The sequence below is a fragment of the Ambystoma mexicanum genome, chromosome 9 (genome assembly GCF_040938575.1).
Source record: "Ambystoma mexicanum isolate Mex_15411 chromosome 9, UKY_AmexF1_1, whole genome shotgun sequence".
In the NCBI taxonomy this organism is placed as follows: domain Eukaryota; kingdom Metazoa; phylum Chordata; class Amphibia; order Caudata; family Ambystomatidae; genus Ambystoma; species Ambystoma mexicanum.
Window position 1 is genome coordinate 859,267,271 of NC_090931.1, and position 24,312 is coordinate 859,291,582.

At 41.2% G+C, this 24,312-nt stretch overlaps 1 protein-coding gene across 2 annotated transcripts in view; it reads right to left on the bottom strand.

Annotated features, from left to right (window-relative positions):
• The window catches only part of ABCA12 (ATP binding cassette subfamily A member 12), a 700,854-nt gene that overhangs the window by 298,392 nt on the left and 378,150 nt on the right, over nucleotides 1-24,312 (bottom strand). For both annotated transcript variants that reach the window (XM_069615933.1, XM_069615934.1), the window contains exons 18-20: nucleotides 23,753-23,877; nucleotides 3,638-3,793; nucleotides 2,222-2,395 (exon numbers count right to left, since the gene is read on the bottom strand). In XM_069615933.1, coding sequence (XP_069472034.1) covers nucleotides 2,222-2,395; nucleotides 3,638-3,793; nucleotides 23,753-23,877 — 455 coding nt within the window. The remainder of the gene's footprint in view (nucleotides 1-2,221; nucleotides 2,396-3,637; nucleotides 3,794-23,752; nucleotides 23,878-24,312) is intronic.

Below are 24,312 nucleotides of genomic sequence, written 5' to 3' on the forward strand. Positions count from 1 at the left end.
TAAGCCCTGCCGATAGGTGTCTGTATGAGTGTGTCCACATGTTAGTGAGACAATAATACAGCTGTTGATAAAAGCCAGCAAACTCTGGTGATTTGTGCAACAGTTGTGCACGGTTTCCCACCCGATTGTTAACTCTCTCTAACTCATCCTGTATCAGTGCCTTTTTTTTCAAACCATGCAATCATTTTTCCTGCTTCAGCCCCCATCTCATAAAGTTGACTGGTCGCCCCCCAATGAGTCTGTTACACTCGCCCTATATTCCTCCTGCAAGCTATTCAGCTCTCTTAGTATCTCTGGGGACTTGTTTGCACTATACACATTGTCTGCTCCCATAATTTGCTTACAGAGATATATAGCTTTCCTCCTCAATACCAGATTGTAGGCTTCCCACAGAGATGGCGTTCTGTCTCTGATCCCTCGTTTAGGTAGAAAAATTCCTCACTCTCTTTTTCTAACATGTCAGTCATTTTGGAGTTGTCCAGATAGCAGGCATTGAGTCACCAGTTTCTGTCGCCTGGTTTATCTTTCACTAAGAGAGCGCATATTAGGGGGAGTGACCTGAAACACCTCGAGGAAGGTATCTTGCCTCCAAAGCTCGATGAATAGTTGTGCATAGTAAAAAGATATAAGCTAGTCTTGAGAGTGGTGCGTGGGCTCCCAAGTGGAATGAACACCCCCTCTTCTTTGGTGAAGTTCCCTCCATACATTTCTAAATCCTGTTTTCTCTTCTTCCATGGGGTTGATCTGTTCATAAGCGAATCCATGGTATCATTAAAGTCTCCCCCCACTATCACCATGTCGTATAGTATATGGACTTTTTTTTATTCTATGGCACAATTTATTAAAGTAGATTAATACATATTAATCCAAAATGATAATAGAAGAAAATGTAAAACAGGCCCGGTAAAAGTGAACAACACGTTAAAACACATCTCATAAATCAGGAATACATCATGTCATGGCGTCCAATGAAGAAGTTCAAAGTTGAAGTGCCTTTCTTAAAAATATATTCAAGAAAGAGAACACCCACCATTGATTACTTAAGACCAAGAAGATGTTAAAAGCCAGAAGACATTTCCTCACGTTGATACATTTCAAAATTGGATTCACTTATTGTATGTGTAGTTTGTCATACATCTGGCAAAGGAGTACCAAGTGTAGACTTTACTCAACCTTGTCGGGGGAAAACGGACAACAGCTATTCATAAATCGTACTTCATTAGACCATAGAGCAAACCTTGTGGCAGTAGATTAAAATTGAGCCTATTCGATGCCAAACATTTGGGCAGATACATAGTAGAATTTAAATGCGGCTAGAGGCCCATAGACAAGATTAATTGATATTCTAGAGTTTTTTCGTCAAGGGACACACTGATCGATGAATTGCCTCTTATGTTAGTGCCTAACCTCGAGATTATCTGTTTGATTTGCAATTCATTGAGAACAAAACTAGAACACCACAAATCACGCGCAACTTCGATATATTTTAGGACATGTCTTCACCACAGGATTTTGTTAACATCCGGATGAGACATAATCTGATCTATAATACGATTGGAGGGTATAGCGTTAGGATTTGAACGGGGGAGCGCCAGAGAAAACAAGCATTGCCTAAAGCCAAAACCAGATAGTCTATAAAACAAAGTCAGCTGAGATAAAGTCTGCATTAAAAAAAAGCCTTAAGAGGCACAGAGAATACAGGAAGACTGAAGAGCGGTTCAGACTGTGAATAAATCCCAGGAGAGGTTGTTTGTTTTGCTTTTTGTTAGAAGAGGATTAGACATTGGAGATTATAGTTTTGTAACTCTTTTTGTTGGCCAAACATAGGGTCAGCTGGGCTGAAAGCTTAGACAGGAGGCTAAACGGCTTGTTATTTCTAGGGTTTGGAACGTTGTGTTGCCTATGTAATGTGGACATTGCTTTGCAGAATAGGATGCGCCAAGAGGCACACAAACTCTTGATAATAGGTTTCATAACTTTATCATTTGGCCACTCGTCATTTGGAAACTTCCAGAAAGCCCCAGTTTATGTTGGCCAATCACCGGCTGCCACTGTTTTCTTTAGGAACATCCTTATTGTTTGAAGATATATCCCCAGATCCTATAGGTGTCTGGTCCATTGCTGTCCCTCAACCTCATTCATTTTGTGTCATGTGTGCCTTACCACATTGGTGTTGCGTCACTAATAACAGCGGATACTGGTTGAACATGCCAAGGCTCACCTGCCTCATCTGTGCGCTAACCAAGTTGATCAAACTCTGCGCTTGATTGATCATTGAGTTCACTTCCTGGATTGGTGGCAATTTCTTCGTGACATTGTTCAATGCTTCATTCATTATGACTAGGCCATTTGCTGCAATGTCGATGACGTCCTGGAGTTTCTGGGGTAAATACATCTAGAAGAAAGATGGGGAAGAGCCGGGTTAATGATCAAATTAAACACTGCATGCTTCTGCCTTTGTGGAGGCAGGAGAAATACTTGATGGCTGGAATGTTGGTGGGTGCTGGTTAAAGACACTGTGTTGAGTACGGACCTGACAGCACCATCTTTAAATTTGAGCCCGTCGTCTATAATGATTGATACGTACCACCAGCAATTCCCCAATATTGGGCAGTTACTTGCTCCCTAATGATGTGCTCCCCCACCTCACAAAACTCAGACATTGACCACCTTTTAAAAACTCTTCCCAGAATCCCTTCCTAACAGTAGAATGTTGTCCCATCTCTCTGCTTCCCCATTCCAAACTTTAATCTCCAACGTTATTCTTCAAGCTCGGTATAACAAATGACATACTCTTCTGGTTTTATTAGATCTGCACACTTTGACAGAGTTGGCCACCCCAATTTCCTCCCCTCTTCCTCTAATTTGGACATTTCTGGCCCATCTTTATAGTGGTTTCACCCCTCTGGCTCTAGACCCCCTTTCGGTGTTCATGAAAAGGTTTATGTTGTCCTATATCCTCCTTGTCCATAGCAAGCGCCCCATAGTTCTGTTCTTGGCCCACTTTAATTTTCTCTTTATACCCTCCTCTTCCATTTGGCTTCCTCTCTTACCCCTAAACAGAGGATATGCTTCTCTTTTCCTTTCCTTCCTTTGGTTATATTCTACAAGCGGAACTCATGACACCACTTACTGCAGTAGAGGAATGAATGAGCGCCCCACCTTAATCCCACCAAATGTCTTCATTCTTCACAATCCTCTATTATTTATCCTACTTCAACTTCATGTTCTCTGTGTTAGAAGTGTCCTAGAAATCTGGGAACTCCTCCATATTTCTAATCCCCAACATATGCCCTTTTGTGACCTTTACATGGTTTGCAGTGATGAAGGCGCTTGGGAAATGGCCGCCAGGGTGGCTACGTTTCCCAATAAATGCATCCTCAGTAAAATCAAACACTTTCCCCAAATATTCTAGGATAGGATTTAATAATATAAAATGATACCCCACCTAGAATATTTGGGAAAAGTATTTTAGGGATCAAGGAAAAAATGTTGCCTACCTGGTGACTTTTTCCAGGCAACATTATCACATGGAACCCTTTGCATTTGTCACGTAGACACATTCTAAATATATGATATTTAGAAATACATGCATACATTCAACTTCCGCAGCATTGAAGAAATAAAATAGCCGTACCCTGTAAGCAAAGCTGAAAACATCTAGGTTTTGCAGAAGGACGATGGCCATCTGGTATCCCTGCAGGGCTGGCATGGTGCAGAAGACCTGAAGCTTCTCGGGCACCAGGGAGGGGTCTTTACTGCATTTATTCAGTTCTCTGAACCACGCAATCATCTAGATGGAGAGAAAGAATAAGAGCGATAGGGTGTCACTTAATAGGGGTCTGCTTGAATTTAATCCACACAGGAGAAATACTAGACATCAGAGGTCAAAGCCATAAGGCAATTAAACTATGTAATACCTGTGAAGATCCAGCTAAGCAAAATCTGATTCATCTACTCCGGTACTGTGGTGGCACATGGGATACAAGAGTGAACTACCTTTCCAAATTTGTAGACAAGGAGAGCTGGCTGCTCTCAGAAAACTTTTGGAACCAGTTGATCTCAGGGCATAATACCGCTCTAACAATAGCAGTCGGACAGATTCTCCAAAGAGCTGGACTAACCTGCAAGGCTGAACTACAGGGTGCCGGTGGGACATAAAAATGCATCTCTGGCCTTGTTGCTTAACATCATTTTCTTTCGCTCTTTTTTTCTTTTTTTTGTTGTTTTTTTTCCTCTCCTTTTTCTTTATTATGACTAATTACTCATAATCATCTGCTGTTTTATATGTTAAAAGAAATAGATTTTTCTTTCCTTTACTCCTACTCATAAAAGATATTTTAAAACTAGTTACATTAACAATGTGAGTACAGGAAATGATTTCTTTTTTATTGCATTTATTCTCTTTTAACTGTTGTAATTTTTGTAAAGGTCTTATGACCAAAACAAATAAAACATTTTTTTTTAAAAAACGGGTGTCACCTTTTGGGTTGATTTTAGACATCAGATATGAACAATGGCCACCCAACCAGCCTGCCCCGTTCCTGCCCAGTCTTCACAGAGAGGCTGTGCCAACTGCCACCCGTTTTCCCTCGTTGTCTCAGTAGTGCAGGCCTCTCTGAATTCATTTTTGGCTACCTTTTTATCACAAGCCCTCGCCCCCTCTGCGTGCTGTTCAGTGCATTCACTGCCATTTGAATTCAATGTGTTATTTCCTAGATCATGCCTGTGACATGTCAATATCACTTAGCCCCAACCCTGATAACATATTGAGATGCCTAGTTGTTTATGCACAATTGCGGGGGAAATCAGAGCTCTCAAGTTTCCCATGACCATGCATGAGAAGGCCATCCAGTCCTGTTTTTACTTTGAACTCTGGGACAAGTTCACTCCAGAAATCGAAGAAAAAAAAACACTAGACGGAGCTTTGGGAAATAGCACAACACTCCAGACGTGGCCATAGAAGCAAGCATAATACCTCATAAGCAGAGTCCAAGTGGAGTGCAAAGCACTGCATGAGGCCCTAACACCAGGCACTCCCAAAAGAACTCCAGGAGGAGCCCCACAAATGCTGTGTTCAGTAGTTGCGCAACATTAATTTCAATGTTTGTATCACCTCTTCCAGGCACCCCAACCTTCCCTCTGCCCATGGCCAAGGTGATGAGGCTTGGATGGTCCTTCGACATTGCAGCGGTAGTTCGGATGAGCAAGAGTCAAGACTGGCTCGAGGTTTTATCGAGTGCATTGGTGCCCACCTTCTCAATCTTCTCTCACCCAACCCTGTGTACGGTGCTCGCGGCATCAGCCATGCCAAGGGTGCCCTGCACAGGCCCGGCATATTTGCTCATCTTTTTATGGGCTCCAGAGTGAATGTCTGGGAGTGAAATGACCATCACATGAGTGCATGCAACCATGAAAAGGATGTGGCATCTAAAATAACCTTGCCAAAGACGATCATGCGTGAAGCATACCGTATAAATATACCATAACATTCTTGATCATGGCTAAAATACTGCTAGCACATTTTTTACTCCTTTGCACCTGCATTCCATGCCAGATGACAGATTTAGCAGAGTACAGTAACTTATTTTGAGTATTTATTTAGAGCACCCGTAGCTTCAGGAAGCAGCAAAGTGCTGGGTGGCCGAGGATACCTCAGATGCTGGTGGGGAGGGCCAGCAAAAGTCCTTACAACGCAGCACGTGTTACCCACATACCATTTTGGTTAACATAATTGATCAACTCTTGATCTGACTTTAACAGCATATGCTAATTTATATAGTGATTTTTTTAATCACATGTTAATGTAAGTAGGGAGAATTTAATATTTTGTATCATTGTATATAGTGATATGAATCAAATTATGGTATGGAATTGTGCGCCCAGAGACATACGGGTGCGTGGTGCGTTGTACAAATTAAATAAATAAATATAAATAAATAAACAGTAAATTGTGGACACTTTTTTTTACTCATTCGGATTTCTGTTTTTCTTTTAGCACAAGCAAAGCACGTTCCCGATCTCAGTAGAGACTGTTCTCAGATACAGTGCTATTGTGCAGAGATCTGAATAATTGAAATAACAATATCAAATGCAACAATCACAAGCAGGTCCAAGGCATGTGCGACTCAGAGGGATCTGACACAATGAAACACATTCTTTTTCATTTCTAGCCAATTACCATATCTGTAAGGCTCCCGCAACTTCAACTTAACCCTCGTCTCATTATGATCTCTATTAGAGTAAAGGCTTGCAAATGTTGAGGTCTGTGGTGTACACTTGGAAAATCGTTCTGTTGGACGAAATGAACGAATAGGCTCCATGTCTCGAACTATTTTGGCATTTAACCCTTAAGAGAGACTCCAATTCTTTCCATGGCTGCTCCAAACCATGTTCTCGACCATCATTATTGAATATTTCTATACAGATGGTTACTACTGCAAATCCGTCACAGGTATTGCAAATGATCAGCCGACATGGGATCGTTCCAGGGCCCCGCGGCTGAACTGCTAGTTGAGCCGCGCCGCCTGGGAAAGATCCCGTTAATTTTCACATTATTTAAGGATATTCATCCATGAATAGATCCTATATTTAACCCAATAAACATCGGGAAACTTTAGAGCAGACGTGAAGAGTACAACATTTAGACACAACAATCAGCACTACATAGCCTTGAGAACGACCGGAGGGTCGAAACACAGGTCAGCTGATCATAAATCTGCAAACAATTTATCTAATGTTTCAACTGCATCAACTCTTATTGGGCAGTGTGCCGATTTGCAGTACTAACCATCTCTATAGAACTATGTTATTTTCTGGTAGCTGGGGTACTATCACCTAGTACTGCCACGCAGCCAGCCTCTGGAAGTGAAGGTCGACACGGGTCCACCCCGATCAGTTACTAATCATCATTATTGAATGTCTGGCGCGAATATTTGTTTTCCAATTCCGAGCTATTATTACCCTGGCAGCCACCAGCAAATGTGTACGTAATTTAGAAATCTTATCAGTCAATTTATATTCTTCACCCAACAATAATGTGAGTGGGTCTAAAGATAAGTCTGACCAAGGTATTGCTTTAATATGAGTGAGCACCTCCTTCCAGCTGGATAAGCGCACATGACCACCAAATGTGAAATAACATTGCCTGGGTACAAGGAATAGTCAGGCTGATCCTATAGAGCCTCCTTGGGTGAAAAACCAACAATACATTAATTTATAACTGTTTTCTTTCAACTGAACACAATTCAATGCCTTAGCAGCCCTGGACCGGTCCATGTCATTTTGCTGACTCCCTTTTTTCCGACGGGTGTTTTGCCACAGGAGTTTTGCAGAAAAACGTCATCAAATTTTTGTAAACATTTTTGGGGGGGTTCTCCCTCTGCCCCCAGTCCAACTTATTTAATTTTTTTAATTTACCTTCCCCCACAACCCTTTATTTACCCTTTCCCACCCCCAAAACATTTAGATGGACATTTTCAGCAAAACTCCCACGGCAAAACACTGGTGGAAAAACGGGTGTCAGCAAAAGGATGCGATACTGCTGGACCTGATGTTATACTAAGACATCCCATCAATGTGGGATCCCACCTCTTCTTCCCATTTCATCATATAAGTATGAGGGTGCTTAAAACAGCTTGCATTGAGAACCTTATATAGCGATGATATCCTTCTTCTTGGGGTATCCCCGATGAACAGGTCCTCAAATTTTATTGAGAATGTAGGGAAGGCATCAGAACTAGTAATAAAATAGTTTGGAACCTTCCTAAATAATAGGATGCAAAGAGTGGTGCTTGAAGGCTTTACTTCAGAGTGGATATGCTTGGACTGTGGGGTACCTCAAGGTCATCTCTGTCCCTGCTCATTTTCAATCTATACTTTCATCCAGTGTTTGACATATTTCGGAAGCACGGCCTATGGTTCCATTCCTATGCCGACGATACACAGATCTACATTGAGATTAAGAATATTGAGATAATTAATCTGTGTATTAATGAGCTTAATGGTTGGATGGCAGATAATCAACTACAGTTAAATGCTGCTAAGAACGAGGTGATAGTGTTCAGCCCAAAAGGGAAACTGTTATTGGAGAGACAGAGGTTACCCCGCTGCCTCTGGGGGAACAACTCCAATACGCTAACAAAATTAGGATTTTGGGCTGTATATGGCATGTGAACCTCGGCAGTGAAGCCCAGGTGGGGGCTAAGGTCAAAGCAGTCTTCTATGCACTCCGGGTGTAGAGGAATGTGCTTCCTTTTATCCCGGCAGGAGTCTCAGCCAAACAGATTGCCAGATTGAAGAGAGCTCAAAATGCCACAATCAGGCTAATTGGAGACCTTGGAAAAAGGGCCATGTTTCTGCCTACATTGGATTAAGGTAGCAGACAGAATAAAATTTAAAGTGGCGTGTCTGATCTATAAGTGTTTGAACGGACATGCCCCTGAATATCTGGTGGATAAGATCACCCGATACTGTCCATGAAGAGACCTCCGCTCACAAGATCAACTTCTGATTTGTGTGCCAAGGTCCAATCTGGTCTCCAGGGGAGACAGAGGATTTGCAATTTTTGGCCCGAAATTATGGAACCAACTACCGTTAGAGATTAGGTCCTCCAAATCCCTAATATTGTTTAGAAAAAGTTTGAAAACTTTTTTATTTAAATAGTTTATCCTCTCTATGGAATACAGAATGAATTCATACGTTTAAATCGTATTTAATAGTTGACATCTGCGCCTGTATATGGTTTAATATTTTGGTGCGTATTAGAAATATTCAAAATCAAAATCAATATACACTCATATTTGTCAGAATCTGTGAGAAGAAATGCTTATTTATGACCATCAATCGATGAGGATCTACCTCCCATGAACAGTTGACCTAAGCTTTCAAGTCTACCTTCTGACCAATGACTATATTGCCTCGGGTTTATCCCTGGTGGAAATTCTGGGTACCCCAAAACTGGCGTAAGAGGCGATGTGAATAAAGTTATTGTATATTTATTTACTACCATGTCCTAGTAGCTAATCGACACCCTCATAGTTGGAAGTATTTTGGCAGGATTTCACCAGGCCTTTGGAGAACGCCAGTACCATTCGTGTATGGAGACCCTATCATCATTTGCTATATTGGTGCCCACTATTTAATATCTGGATGGGTTGTTTTGCTTTCCAAAATCTGGGCTATTTGTGCTGCATATAAATAGTTCTCCAGATCCGGTACCCCAAGTCCTCCATTCTCCCTGGTAGTCACCATTGTATGATGTGAGACTCTAGGGAACCTTTTAGCCTATTTGAATTTTAAAACATATGTCTGTAGGTCGTGTGTAGTTTTCTTCAGAATTGGTATTGGTGGGGCTTTCAGGGCAGGAGGTTTTATTTAGAGGAGCTGGTGTTCTTTGTAAGCTATATTTCACCATTAATGTGCTATTCTAGAAAAGTCAGTCATATTGAGTATTTGTAATTTAGTATAGTTCATCTTAAACCCAGATACCCTGTAAAACGATTTTAGGGCGGAAACTATGCTCAGCAGAAATTTCTATTTCTATCTCTTGTATACTCCCTCCAGCTCTGGCCCTCTGTGCCAATGGTTCCAGCGCAAAGAGTAACAGAGATAGAGGGCACCCTCAGTGTGTCCTCCATGTCATTGAAATCCAGTCTGAAAGTTGCCCCTTCAGTTTTATCCGTGTGAATGGGTGGACAAAATTAGCTGACACCCTTTGTATGAAAGTAGCGCCGAAACCAGATCTCTGCATCCTTTTCCTGAGATATACCCAATTGATTCTATCGAATGCCTTCTTTGAGTCGATTGATAGTACTGCAGCGGTATGCTTTGTTATCTTGCCCATTCAGTAATGTCTATCACTCTTCTGATATTGTCTCGTGTCTGCCTGCTGGGAATTCATCCTGTTTGGTCCATATGAATGATGCCTGGTAGGACAACCTCTTGTTGGTTGGCCCGGGCATTAGAGTAGATACGGGCATTGTAGATAAGCACTGCGATTGGTCTGTATGATTCGCATTTTGTTGCGTCTTTCCCCTGTTTCAGCAGTAGCGTTAATGTAGGTTCTCCCTTTGTGGGGGTTGTTGCTCCTGTTGTCCCAAAGCTATTAAACAGAGCAACCAGCTGTGGTTCCAATGTTATAGAGATTTGTTTGTAAAAAAAGTGCACAAAGCCCTTCTTTGCCCGGCGCCTTGTTATTGGGAAGTGCCCTTATAATTGTGTATAAGGTTTAGTTTTAAGCAAGCATACACCAAAAATAAACAAAAGAAACCGATCAACTCTTTGTAACAAAAAATTTGTTTTTAAGAGCTGTGTCATTACTAAAAGAACTTTGATAAGCGGAGTGATCACAGATGGATGGTCCATCTGTGGGTTATTAGTTCACAGCGCTAGGCTACAATACAAACTCTATGGACCGAAGGGAATGCAGATGCTTAACGTAAGATAAACCTGGTTTCTTTACCATATAAACTGCTCTTTCTATATGACAACTGCTTTGTGCAGTGTTACTTCAACACTTTGCTAAGAAGACTGCCTTTCCTGAATCTTCATCCCTCACAGAACATTAACCTCTTCAATACTTCTTCATGCTGGTGCAGGTCAGGATGGTCATGGGTAAGCCAGATGACAACAAGACCAAGGTATCGATTTTGATAGAATCAGAGCTGGTGGCCACAGAACCAAGATATTGACAAAAAGGTTATATTTTTTTCTCTATTTGGTAGTGTCAGAGTGTGATGGAACAGGTAATATTCTGGTAGGAATTGTCTGTGATCTGTGTGTTTTCATGCAGTAACATGTGCGATCTCCAATCATAGTGATTCGTTATTTACGGAAAATGGAACATGGTTCATCACTTCACAACTTCCTGTAAATGAAGTTTACTGCAAATTATTATTTATTTATTTGTATTGCGCCGGTAGCTCTCGAGCTGTGTCTGCGCTCCTCAGTGTCAGTAAATGAAGACGCTACACTGTACAGCAATTAGGAAGATGTCAGTGTCTGGTCATTGTGCTGAGCCGTTCATGCTCCTTTGTTCCTGGACATAAAGAGTTGTTCAGAGTGTTGTTATAATCTGTGTCAGTCTCTCAGCAGGCAAATACCTGTTGGTCCATGAAGTTATATGAAGACAATAGGGCACACACTGGCCATTCTCAAGCATACCTGGTCGGGCGTCAAATGACAATTCTAGAGCAATCCTGAATCGTCACACATACAACATTCACTGAGCTGTCATTCACACACAGACGCAAACATTCTAATAGCATTGAAGGATGATAAACAGGGCACTTCCACTAAGCAACACAAACCCTACACAAGCCCATTAGCACCTATATTTCTCAATTTTATTTCTGTACTATTTTAAAATCTTGATTACTTACCTTTTAGACTTTGCTTTTTATAGATAATATACTTAACGTTCTTAAAAATGTGTTTTTTAATTTATTTACATTTTTTAGGTTACAGCATGGGTGCACAATTGAGTATTGTGGAGGAGGGTATTGCATCACATACACAATTAGATATGAAGCTGTAACAAATGGTTTGTCAGCGAACAACTAGAAATGAAAAAGAAAATTGGCTTTGACAATGCTTGCTAGATAGTATTTGCTCACAAATGTTTGTATACCATGTTATCCTTTACAAAAGAACATATGAAACGACTACAATTTGTTTTTCAACAAACAATTACAAACAGAAACAAATATTGGTTTTGCTTATGCTTGTTATTTCATGCATGTTTACAGAGTGATTGGTCATAGTAATTGAAGGTACAACCCTTGTTTGTCAGTGGACACCTACAAAAAATCAAAAGGATTGTCTTTACCAGTGTTTCATACATTTTTTAAAGATTGATTGGTTATACTAATTTAATCTATGATCAAAACTAATGGCTTGCTGAGGTTGTGCTTTTGTAGATTTGTACTTAGTACTATTGGTCATAGTAATCGAAGTTTGGACCATTTGTTTGTCAATGGATAACTACATACTCCAAAATCTTGCACTTCATAGAAAAGGTTAATTGTGAAAAGAACATGGATATCGTATATATTTGAATATGTGTCTTACATATATATATAAATATATATATATATGTATATATATATATATATGTGTATATATATATATATATATATATATATATATATATGTTTTTGAAGTAATTCCTTGTAGTAAGTAACAATTGCACTGCAAAACTATTGGCTTAGGCAATGCTTGTTTTTCTTTCATAACTTTTTACAGCTGGGATTGGTTACAGTAATTGATGCGATGGCCATATGTTTTGCCATGAACAGCTGCAAACACCAATATATTTGGCTTTGTCAATGCTTGCTGTTTCATAGATAATCATCTGAGCGATTCCCCGGAGTACTAGTATTTGGAATTGTCCTCATTGTAAAGGGTTCATTTTCTATTGCATATAGTGCACAGAGGAGCTCTTTACAACAGGAGGTTGCCAGCATTGGGCTGAGCATTTATACAGTAAGGCAGTACCATTGATGGAGGAAGAGAGGGCTTTTTATTTGTCCGGCAGGTGTTGTTGAAAGAGCCATGTTTTGAGTAACTGGATGATGATGGGGCATTTTGAGGCTCTGTCTGATTTGAGTTCCAGATGGTTGGGGAATGGCAGAAGGACTGTTTTCTAGTCTTCACTTTACAGATAAGCTTAGACTCAGCCCTTTCATAGTTCTTCTACGTGAGGTGCAAGAGCCTCCAGAGGTATGGAGTTTATCTCCCACGTATGTTGGTGTTCTGTTTGAGAGTACTTTGCAGGTGATACATATAGTTTTGTATATAACTCTTGCAGGGAGGAGGAGTCAATGGGCCTCATTACGAGTCCGGCGTTAACCGAGGCGGTAAAACCGCCTGGTTACCGCCGGACTCGTATTACCATTCCGCCTCCGTGACTCCCGGAATTACCGGGGCATCACAACCCCGGTTTTCCGGGAATCACGGAGGCGGAATGGAGTAAATCCCCATTCCCATTGAGTCCTATGGGACTCAATGGGAATCGGGATCATGGAAACACCGGCAGCATCTTGTAATGCTGCCGGTGTTTCCTCGTCCACCTGCAGGCGGGCGGTGTTAAACCCGCCAGGTCAGACCTGGCGGGAACATCACCTCCCGCCTGCAGGGGTCGGGATCAGGCGGTCCGGAAACAACGGTGGCGGCGGGTTTACCGCCACCGTTATTTCCGGACCGCCACGATCGTAATGAGGCCCAATGACTCTTGTGCAGTGAATTTGTGGAAACCTGTAATGTGGCAGGCTGTGGTGTACATTGTGAAGTGAACATTGCTGTAATATGGATTTTTGAAGGTGTACATTTTTACACTGCACATGTCAAAGGGATTGGTACATGTTTGTGTCCCCTGAAGTTAATATGTCCTTCACTTGTGTATTTTTGAACAATGTTTGCACTAAATTGAAGTGGATGGGAAGCTTCAAATTTATGCCAAAGATGCGAGGGGCTAATTTTGCGAAATCGTGTCCTGGAACTCCATTTTGCCTGAGAAAATCCCTATTCTAAGCAACTCAATAATTGCACTTTTTTCAAATTCTCATAACCTTTGATCCCGTGCATGGATGTTCACAGTTTGGACACTGTTGGTTGTTTGCTAAATTTGGTGGCGATCCATCCACAGATTCAAAGGTTTTTTTCTTTTCCTATGTACCATTTGATGTAACTAGTGCAGTATGGGTCCTTGCCATGTGATGGTAAGTGTTGGTGTTTGAGGTAATTTTTGTGTGTGTGGCTCTCCATGTAAGGCACTGTCAATTTGCCACTCCTGGACGCCAGCCTGGACTGATTTGGGACGCTTAAGACAACCTGGGGTGGACTGGCCTATTAGGAACTCTGGAGATTTCCCGGCAGGCCTCTGCACCTTGGGCCTCTTTGGTGTGGTATTTACAAATTATCCAACAGGAAAAGGGTTGTGATTGTTAAAAAATGTGTAAAATGAGGGCACTTTTAAAATTATTTCCAGGGCCTCTTTTGGTTCCCAGTCCACCCCTGAGGACAACAGCACATACTCCATTGGCTGCATGCCATATAGTAGAGGTGCTGGGGGTTCATGAGATGAAGCATACTAAGGGTTCATGCCCTGGAGACGGGCATAAATGCCCAAAATGTACTGGCTCCAAGGACACATGTAGATCTATGAATGTCCGCCTCTCTCAAAATAAATCTGTTATTATGAAAATGGTACAATGAATCATGGATTACATATATGAATGAAGAAATGAATATTTAAAGAAAGGTTTGCTGAATTAAATATAGAAATTGCAGCTAAGGTTTAGCAATACATGAGCACACAGCCTCCCAAGGACAACTTTGGGCTTTCTACATGTATACTTCTTTTACTGGTGTGACCCGATTAATTGTGTTTTAAACCTGTCATACTAACACTAGCACTAGCCCAAAAAATGTATATATAAAGTACTGGTGGTGCCCACCAATTCTTCGTCTATATCATTTGTCTAGTGGCTCTCCATGTATACCATAAGTGCAGGAGGTTCATTTCGGGTCACCATTTCTCTACGACGTGATTTCAAGTCAGCATCCATTGAGTGTAAGGTGTTGGAGTGCCCTTATTTGCCATTTCGTGTTTTGCATTCTGTACATCATTTCTTCTGGGAGATGTGTAACAGCCGCTTCTATTGTTTGGGATCGGGAGTTGTCATTTCTCCAATGTGTGTCTTCATGCAGGCACCTGATGAATGCGGGTGTTCTTGTTTTTGGCAATCGGTGCCACCATTTCTCCAAGGCGGGTTCCATTGGTGAGCACTTGATCAGTGATCAGTGTTAAGGTTTAACATATCATTAAAAATAAGTAAACATAATATGAAATAAATGTAACTTAAAAAGTTGCTAGCCTCACAGACTGCGCTTGATCTTGCATTTGTCACACTCTTGTGACATTAGATAGGTGGATTTGTTCAATTTGTGAAATATATTCATTGATTAGAGACACACCTGGTAATTGTTGATAAGTAGGGTTCCAAGTTTTAATATCAATAGAGAAACAAATCACTTAGAACACGTTACATCAATCTGGCAATATCAATTGTTCATTGCTAAGTGCACCCTTTTCTGGTGAATTTATATAAATCAATTTGTACCTCTGTCATGTCTAGTTCTGCATTCGGTGCAAATGAAAGGCCATAATTAAGCACTGATGATTGTTGGTGAGAGAGGTGTTTATCAGATAAGTTGATAACTAGGCTTTCAGTATGGGTTTCGGTCTGGCGGTCTTGAGACTTGATCTGGTGAACCTTTTTTCTATATTTCTCCCTTCCTCGCCTATTAGCTCCTCGCCCTCTTCCTCCTCTGATGACGTTAGGGTAGTAGAGGTTTTCTGTCCTAAAGGGACATTCTTTTGGAACCGAACTTGTTTAATTTGAGTATTATACAAGGCTTGGTTCCCTTTTTTATATCTTTTGATTTCTGCAAGGAAACCTCTTCTGTTGTTTTGTATAGATTCAGCTGTTATGTCTTGTTCCTGGTTTTCAGTGTCCTTGGGTGTATCAGATTCTGAATCTGCATCAGAGGTAACAGGTGATGTAATTGGAGTAACAATCTGGGATTGGTCCCCATCAAATTTAGGTTGATAAGTGTATACTCTGTCATTCAAATAATCTTTCTCATCTCTGTAGAATTTCCTAAATTTTCTCAATTTAATTTCATCTTGATATTCCACTAATATCAGATTCATTTTAGCAAAAAAAATTTCTTTAGTACTTTCTGCATTTTTCATTGCTGAAATTTCTGCCTTAGTCTTGTCTATTTCGAGCGTAACCCTTGAGTGTTCCCGTTCTGCATGTGTCACCAGTATTTTCAACATATTTTCTGAACTGGAGGTGATATTGGCTTCCCAATCAGCCGCCAAATCCTGATCGTCTTTGTTGGTAAAATCTGGAAAGATTAGAATTCTCAAGCCTCTAGGTATAATGTTCTGTACTAAGTAGTTCTTCAGTGAAACTTGCTCCCAGTATTTGTTAATTTCTTTTTTGCATAATCGTTCTAATTTAATGAATTTTTGTGCTAGAGTTTCAGGGACATTTGGTCTAAATTTGAAAGGATTTGTGTCTGTACCTCTTGGTGCAAATAAAGCAGCACTGTCTTCCTCTCTGTTTTTGAGGTAATCTGTCATTGTTTTGGTTGTAAATGTGTCTGTACTTAGACACTGGTGCAGCAGTCACACTTGGGCCTATAAAAAAGCAAGTAAGTGAGTGGTGTGGAAAAGGTGGCCCAAGAAAGTGTGTGGGTGCGCAACCTTGAGATATTCACAAATCGCGCTAAGATAAGTCAAAAATAGGAACAGCTGCAGCCGTGTGGTTAGACTGGTGATTTTCCACTGTCACCTTAAAAAACATGTAACTTAAAAAGTTGCTAGCCTCACAGACTGCGCTTGATCTTGCATTTGTCACACTCTTGTGACATTAGATAGGTGGATTTGTTCAATTTGTGAAATATATTCATTGATTAGAGACACACCTGGTAATTGTTGATAAGTAGGGTTCCAAGTTTTAATATCAATAGAGAAACAAATCACTTAGAACACGTTACATCAATTTGGCAATATCAATTGTTCATTGCTAAGTGCACCCTTTTCTGGTGAATTTATATAAATCAATTTGTACCTCTGTCATGTCTAGTTCTGCATTCGGTGCAAATGAAAGGCCATGATTAAGCACTGATGATTGTTGGTGAGAGAGGTGTTTATCAGATAAGTTGATAACTAGGCTTTCAGTATGGGTTTCGGTCTGGCGGTCTTGAGACTTGATCTGGTGAACCTTTTTTCTATATTTCTCCCTTCCTCGCCTATTAGCTCCTCGCCCTCTTCCTCCTCTGATGACGTTAGGGTAGTAGAGGTTTTCTGTCCTAAAGGGACATTCTTTTGGAACCGAACTTGTTTAATTTGAGTATTATACAAGGCTTGGTTCCCTTTTTTATATCTTTTGATTTCTGCAAGGAAACCTCTTCTGTTGTTTTGTATAGATTCAGCTGTTATGTCTTGTTCCTGGTTTTCAGTGTCCTTGGGTGTATCAGATTCTGAATCTGCATCAGAGGTAACAGGTGATGTAATTGGAGTAACAATCTGGGATTGGTCCCCATCAAATTTAGGTTGATAAGTGTATACTCTGTCATTCAAATAATCTTTCTCATCTCTGTAGAATTTCCTAAATTTTCTCAATTTAATTTCATCTTGATATTCCACTAATATCAGATTCATTTTAGCAAAATTTTTTTCTTTAGTACTTTCTGCATTTTTCATTGCTGAAATTTCTGCCTTAGTCTTGTCTATTTCGAGCGTAACCCTTGAGTGTTCCCGTTCTGCATGTGTCACCAGTATTTTCAACATATTTTCTGAACTGGAGGTGATATTGGCTTCCCAATCAGCCGCCAAATCCTGATCGTCTTTGTTGGTAAAATCTGGAAAGATTAGAATTCTCAAGCCTCTAGGTATAATGTTCTGTACTAAGTAGTTCTTCAGTGAAACTTGCTCCCAGTATTTGTTAATTTCTTTTTTGCATAATCGTTCTAATTTAATGTCCCTGAAACTCTAGCACAAAAATTCATTAAATTAGAACGATTATGCAAAAAAGAAATTAACAAATACTGGGAGCAAGTTTCACTGAAGAACTACTTAGTACAAAACATTATACCTAGAGGCTTGAGAATTCTAATCTTTCCAGATTTTACCAACAAAGACGATCAGGATTTGGCGGCTGATTGGGAAGCCAATATCACCTCCAGTTCAGAAAATATGTTGAAAATACTGGTGACACATGCAGAACGGGAACACTCAAGGGTTACGCTCGAAATAGACAAGACTAAGGCAGAAATTTCAGCAATGAAAAATGCAGAAAGTACTAAAGAAATTTTTTTTGCTAAAATGAATCTGATATTAGTGGAATATCAAGATGAAATTAAATTGAGAAAATTTAGGAAATTCTACAGAGATGAGAAAGATTATTTGAATGACAGAGTATACACTTATCAACCTAAATTTGATGGGGACCAATCCCAGATTGTTACTCCAATTACATCACCTGTTACCTCTGATGCAGATTCAGAATCTGATACACCCAAGGACACTGAAAACCAGGAACAAGACATAACAGCTGAATCTATACAAAACAACAGAAGAGGTTTCCTTGCAGAAATCAAAAGATATAAAAAAGGGAACCAAGCCTTGTATAATACTCAAATTAAACAAGTTCGGTTCCAAAAGAATGTCCCTTTAGGACAGAAAACCTCTACTACCCTAACGTCATCAGAGGAGGAAGAGGGCGAGGAGCTAATAGGCGAGGAAGGGAGAAATATAGAAAAAAGGTTCACCAGATCAAGTCTCAAGACCGCCAGACCGAAACCCATACTGAAAGCCTAGTTATCAACTTATCTGATAAACACCTCTCTCACCAACAATCATCAGTGCTTAATTATGGCCTTTCATTTGCACCGAATGCAGAACTAGACATGACAGAGGTACAAATTGATTTATATAAATTCACCAGAAAAGGGTGCACTTAGCAATGAACAATTGATATTGCCAGATTGATGTAACGTGTTCTAAGTGATTTGTTTCTCTATTGATATTAAAACTTGGAACCCTACTTATCAACAATTACCAGGTGTGTCTCTAATCAATGAATATATTTCACAAATTGAACAAATCCACCTATCTAATGTCACAAGAGTGTGACAAATGCAAGATCAAGCGCAGTCTGTGAGGCTAGCAACTTTTTAAGTTACATGTTTTTTAAGGTGACAGTGGAAAATCACCAGTCTAACCACACGGCTGCAGCTGTTCCTATTTTTGACTTATCTTAGCGCGATTTGTGAATATCTCAAGGTTGCGCACCCACACACTTTCTTGGGCCACCTTTTCCACACCACTCACTTACATAATATGAAATAAATACTACATTAAAATCAACATTGTTGGAACCTTCATTCCCTCTAACAAATGACAAATGGAAAGGTAACATCATCACATAACTATACCATTACAACACACAAGAACATAAATGTCAAACATGCAATACATTTGAAAAACATACCTCATCACTGTGCAACTAAATGCAAATATTATGCACCATCCATTACATGATTTAATGCCTACACCTACAATCATGCCATGCATTAAACAGAGCAAAATCATGCAAAGGCAATATCGACTCTACAGCCACCCCAAGAACATAGTCTTTATTCAAGCCTGCATCTCCGCGACATCAAACAACACAGCCAAACTTTTCAAAGTCTGTAAGGAACTGGCCAATCCTGCAGCAGCCTCCTCTTCTGTCACACTCACCAAGGACCTTTGCTCGGCCCTGGCTTCACACTTCACCGAAAAAACCCAAGACATTCTTTTCTCTCTTTCTCTCATTCCACATCATACACCAACACCTCTGGAGCCTGCCCTGGTCCCTCCACCATGTCTCCTCTCTTCTCTCTCTCCCATCACACCAGACGAGGTCGCCAGACAAGTCTGATCTATGAAGTATTCATCCAAACAGGTCGAGCCCTGTCCCTCCAAAACCATTAAGGACAACATTGACTCTCTCGCTAAAGCCTTGGCGGATCTGTGCAATCTCTCGTTTGCCACTGGAGTTTTCCCAACTTTGCTTAAGCACTCCCTTATGCACCCTCTGCTTAGGAAGCCGACCCCGCCGTTCCGGCAAAATACTGTCCTATCTCTATCATTCCTTTCCTAGGCAAACTCCTGGAGAAGCTTGCTATCTCCCAGCTTACCCTCCACACTGAATCTGCTGGCTGCTTCCAAGAACATCAGTCTGCCTTTAGAGCATCCAAAGGCACAGAAATTGCTCTTCTGAACACCCGTGAGCACCTGCTCTTAAATCACGACACTAACATTCCCTCAGTCCTCATTTTTCTTGACCTCTTCTTTGTCTTTGACACAGTAAACCACAACATCATGATTGCACGTCTCTTTGACACCCTGGGAATCACAGGTCAGGCTCTGGAGTGGTTAACCTCCTTCCGTTCCGATGGCCCATCCCAGGTGGAACTTGGGTCCTTTTTATCTACTATCACTCTCTTAACCTGTGGCATTACCCAGGGTTCTAACCTATCCTCCTGGATCTTCAATGTCTACATGGCTGCCCTGGCATGTGTGATTGCCACTTTCATCTCTAACTTCCAATGTTATGGGGATGACACGCAACTCTCCTTCAGGCTACCCTCAGCCACCTCCTCTACCGCGCTCATATCTGACTGTCTGTCCACAATTCAGTTATGCTGTGCTGCAAATGACCTCTGCCTCAACACCAGTGTAACTGAGATTTTCCGCATTGTGACTCCTGCTCCCGCTTTCCCACTCTCACTCTGGCGGGCCTCCCTTGGCCCTGCGGCCGCACCCACCTGCGTGGCAAAAAACCTCAGGGTCATCTTCGACTCCACTCTCTCCTTCTCCACTCACAGTTCAGACATCTCTAAAAAGTCTAACTACCAGCTGCACCTCCTCTGAGGTACTCTTCCTTTTCTCACCTTCCCCCAGCGGCTCAATGTCTCCAGAGCCCCGGTTCTCTCAAGGCTGGACTACTGTAACATCCTCTTTGTCAACCTCCCTGCCTATGCTTTTTGCCCACTGCAACTCACCCAGAACAGAACCGTGAGACTTATCCTTGGCCTCAAGCCCAGGGACCGCATCTCTTCGGTGCTGAAATCCCTCCACTGGCTCCCCATGGCTGCAAGGATCAAGTTTAAGACCCTCTGCATTGTCTACAAGGCTTTCCGAGGCCTGAGACCTACCTATCTGCAACAATGCCTACCTAAATACTGTCCCTCCCGAGCCCTCCGCTCATCTACCTCCAACCTACTGAGAGTGAGTCGGTTCTCTAAGCAGAGATTTGGAGGGAGATCTTTATCCTATGCAGGGGCCTCCCTCTGTAATAGCCCGCCTGCCACCCTCTGTCTTGAGCTCAATCTCCTTAAGTTCCGGAAACTCCTTAAGACATTCCTCTTCTTCTCTTTTTTCTCTCTCCCTCTGTCCTGCTAACCTCTCTCTCTGCTCTATCCCTCTCTCCGTCCTTTTTCCGCACAGCCTGCCGACTGGTCACCTGGTCTACCTCAGAGTCTCACAGGTCCCAGGCACCCCCACCAGTCCTCTCGTAACTTCCCTCCGGGCCTTGCACCTGCCTCATGGCTACTGCACTTGGACAATTGACCCATGAGAGTGACATCTCTCAGCACTTACCCCAGCGTCTGACTGACTGGGCTACTTTGTTCATCTCCTAACCCACCTTGCTCTTAGCCCTCCTCCCCTCCCCTACACCTGTCTGCACACTTGCACAATCTGTATGTACCATGCAAGAAGATCATCAATCTGTTTTTCCTTCTCACTCCTCCTTGCATGGTCGCGCCTCAATGCACTTGGAAAAATTGCAGAATTATCGTCAGACCTATTTGCTGTTATCTACACTGTTAACTGTACTTTATGCACTTACCCTGCCTAGTGCAGACTTGTATCGTTCAGAAATTCAAGGACTCGGAATGACTGTTGTTTTTCCCCTTGTCCCCTCCCGCCTTTAGCGCTTTGAAACACTTAATTGTGTATCAGTGCTTCACAAATAAACAATATCATACCATGCCATACCATACCAATCATTTTGCCTTCTTCATACCACTTTTCACACCAAACTACATCTAACATTTACAGTCTAAGGATAAACATGCTCATATACAGCAGCAATATAGGAGCGAAATACAAAATATGATCAATTCATAAGCACATTCAAACATTAAAACAAATCCAAAAAGGTAGAGAGAGTTAAGGTTCCCACAATGTTATTTAATGGCAATTTTTATTTTATGTCATATTTACAGTTAATGTTACTGTTATGTTTAATAATATGCTAACCTTTAACACTGGACTTACCTTTTAGTTAGATAGTAAGCTTAACTTTAAAAAAATGTTTGTTTCTCGTTTTTACAGATATTTATATATTTATATGTTATGAACATAGGCATAAATGTTATAGTGTCACAGTAGTGTCACTTTAGTTAAATGACATGAGACATAGGAGATTAAGAAACATTGTCCTTTGTGACTTTTGACCTCATCCTCGAAAGTCTACCACATTTGGCAAGCATTTCATAGATTACATTCAAACACATATACCAAATTCAGCAAAGGTTGGTGTACGTTTTCATGGTGAAACAGAAGGTGTTCTATATGTGTATTTGCACTTGGATTTCCTTTAATCCTCTTTGATTCGCGAAGCATTGTCTCTAAACCGTGCTCTTTAGTTTTTGAGTCTAAGCCATGTACTGGGCACATCGATCCACCCTATATTGCCCTCTGTGTGACCATGCCGTAGGCTCGAGTGACCCTCCCTGCAGCAGTGTCCAAGATTGAGCTCAGTCCATCCAGATGTTTTAGTTTTGCACTGTTGGCCAGAATTTCACACTGAGTGTTTGATATGGAAATGTTTCATTTGTACACCTTCTTTAAATTTTCCTGCACTGGATGGTACTCCACAACATTTCCAGAAGATATTCCAAAGGTGGATGTACTTGTTTCTGTGGATGGCTGCATGCCATTCTGCCTAGATGCAAGAAACTGTGAATGGGAAAAGATTGTGGGACCTCTACAACTTTCTCCCATGAAAGGAATTACCATAAATCTTCTGGAAATATTGAAACCAGCTTATGAAAGGTTTCATCTACTTCCATATATCAGTGTCAAAGTTACAAGCCTGCCAACATTGCAATTTTCTATGGTCAAAGTCGCTGTAGGTTTGCCAGAGAATGCATACATGTTCATCGCTATGCCCCCGGGAACCAAATTTGGACATTTTCTTTTACTAAATATAATCATAGTAAATCCTTCTGAGGGAAGCACTTTCCTACCTTAGTGTTAAGGAATTCATCAGGGGTCTGGTATACGCCCCTTACCAAGCAGGAACAGCAGGTCTGGGCTCATATCTATCGCTTCAAAATGATGCAAGGACATAAATGTCCTGTGTAAGTCAATCAAATACCTTGTTTCAGATTTGATGCATGAAACATCATTATGCTTTGCACCATTTGTTGTTGAAAAATGCACTCATCGAATTTTCACCAAACCAAGCAAAGTGTCTGAATCGTACTCGATGCAAACCTACAGTTCAAGTATTTAATAAATCTGTCCAGCCAACGGTGACAGCAATAATTCTCCAAATTAATTTGAATGAGAAATGCAACTTTTGGGCCAGCCGCCTATACATTTGACACACCGCATGAAACTTCACGAGTCGAATGTAGGGCCTGATTCATGGAAGTGCTTTATAATGGCGCTATCCCATAGGAAAACGTTCCATGATTCGGGCCTACATGTTTAGTGTAGTTTTGTCCACCAGCAACACAGTCATTACCATCTCAAAAAGTGCTCTTCTTATGAGGATCCAACTTGACCATAACCACTCAGATGCCACATCCAACTGTTATTGTCGGATTTATCAAACACACAGTTGTGCAATTCTTAACAATTCTTGAAAAACCTAAAACATCAATCCAACTTAACAGCCTACTAGAAATAGTGACTGTGACGGCACAGACGGAGCAAAAGCAATGAAAGGATGAGGACTATGTAGCTTGATGCATAATGTGTAGATAACATCAAGAGATCTAAGAGGTCGACGCCCACCGAATGCTGCACCCCTGCATCTAAATGATGGGTGGTAAAGGGTGCATGTCAGTATCATGTGTTATGTGCACATGGAAAGTGCTTTGGACACAATCTCACCTGAAATGTTGTGTTTGTGATGTTCACGTCCATCATGGCATCAATGTTCACCAAGGGAAGGCCCACTTTCAGGTTCAGTTCCTTTTTTGTCTTAATAACATCCCCAAACAGGTTTGCAACTTTCACTTTGAAAGGGAAAAAAAGGATTTTAAAAACAATGCAATGCTCTTTGAGAATGTGTTCCCTCATCTAAACTCTAGCGAATGTATACACAGAAACTTTAGTGTTGGGCAGCAGAGGTACACGAAGGGCGCATGCGCTACACATATTACACATTTCAATTGGGAGGTATTCAAATATATAATGTGGTCAGCAAAAAGAAAACATAATACACATATGTTTGCTAAATCAACCTGCTCTGTGCTTGGAATGTCACACACTACGCTGCCCTCTCTAGAAGCCCCCGCCCAGCAATCCTCAATGTTTACATGGGAAATGCCCTTTGCCTTCCTTGAGGTTGGAGGCACCTGCAGGCTCTACATCTCTGGTTAACATATGGAAATCCATTATTAGAACTGAAGGACCAGGGGAAAGGACAGCTGGGTTAAGATATGCTACCC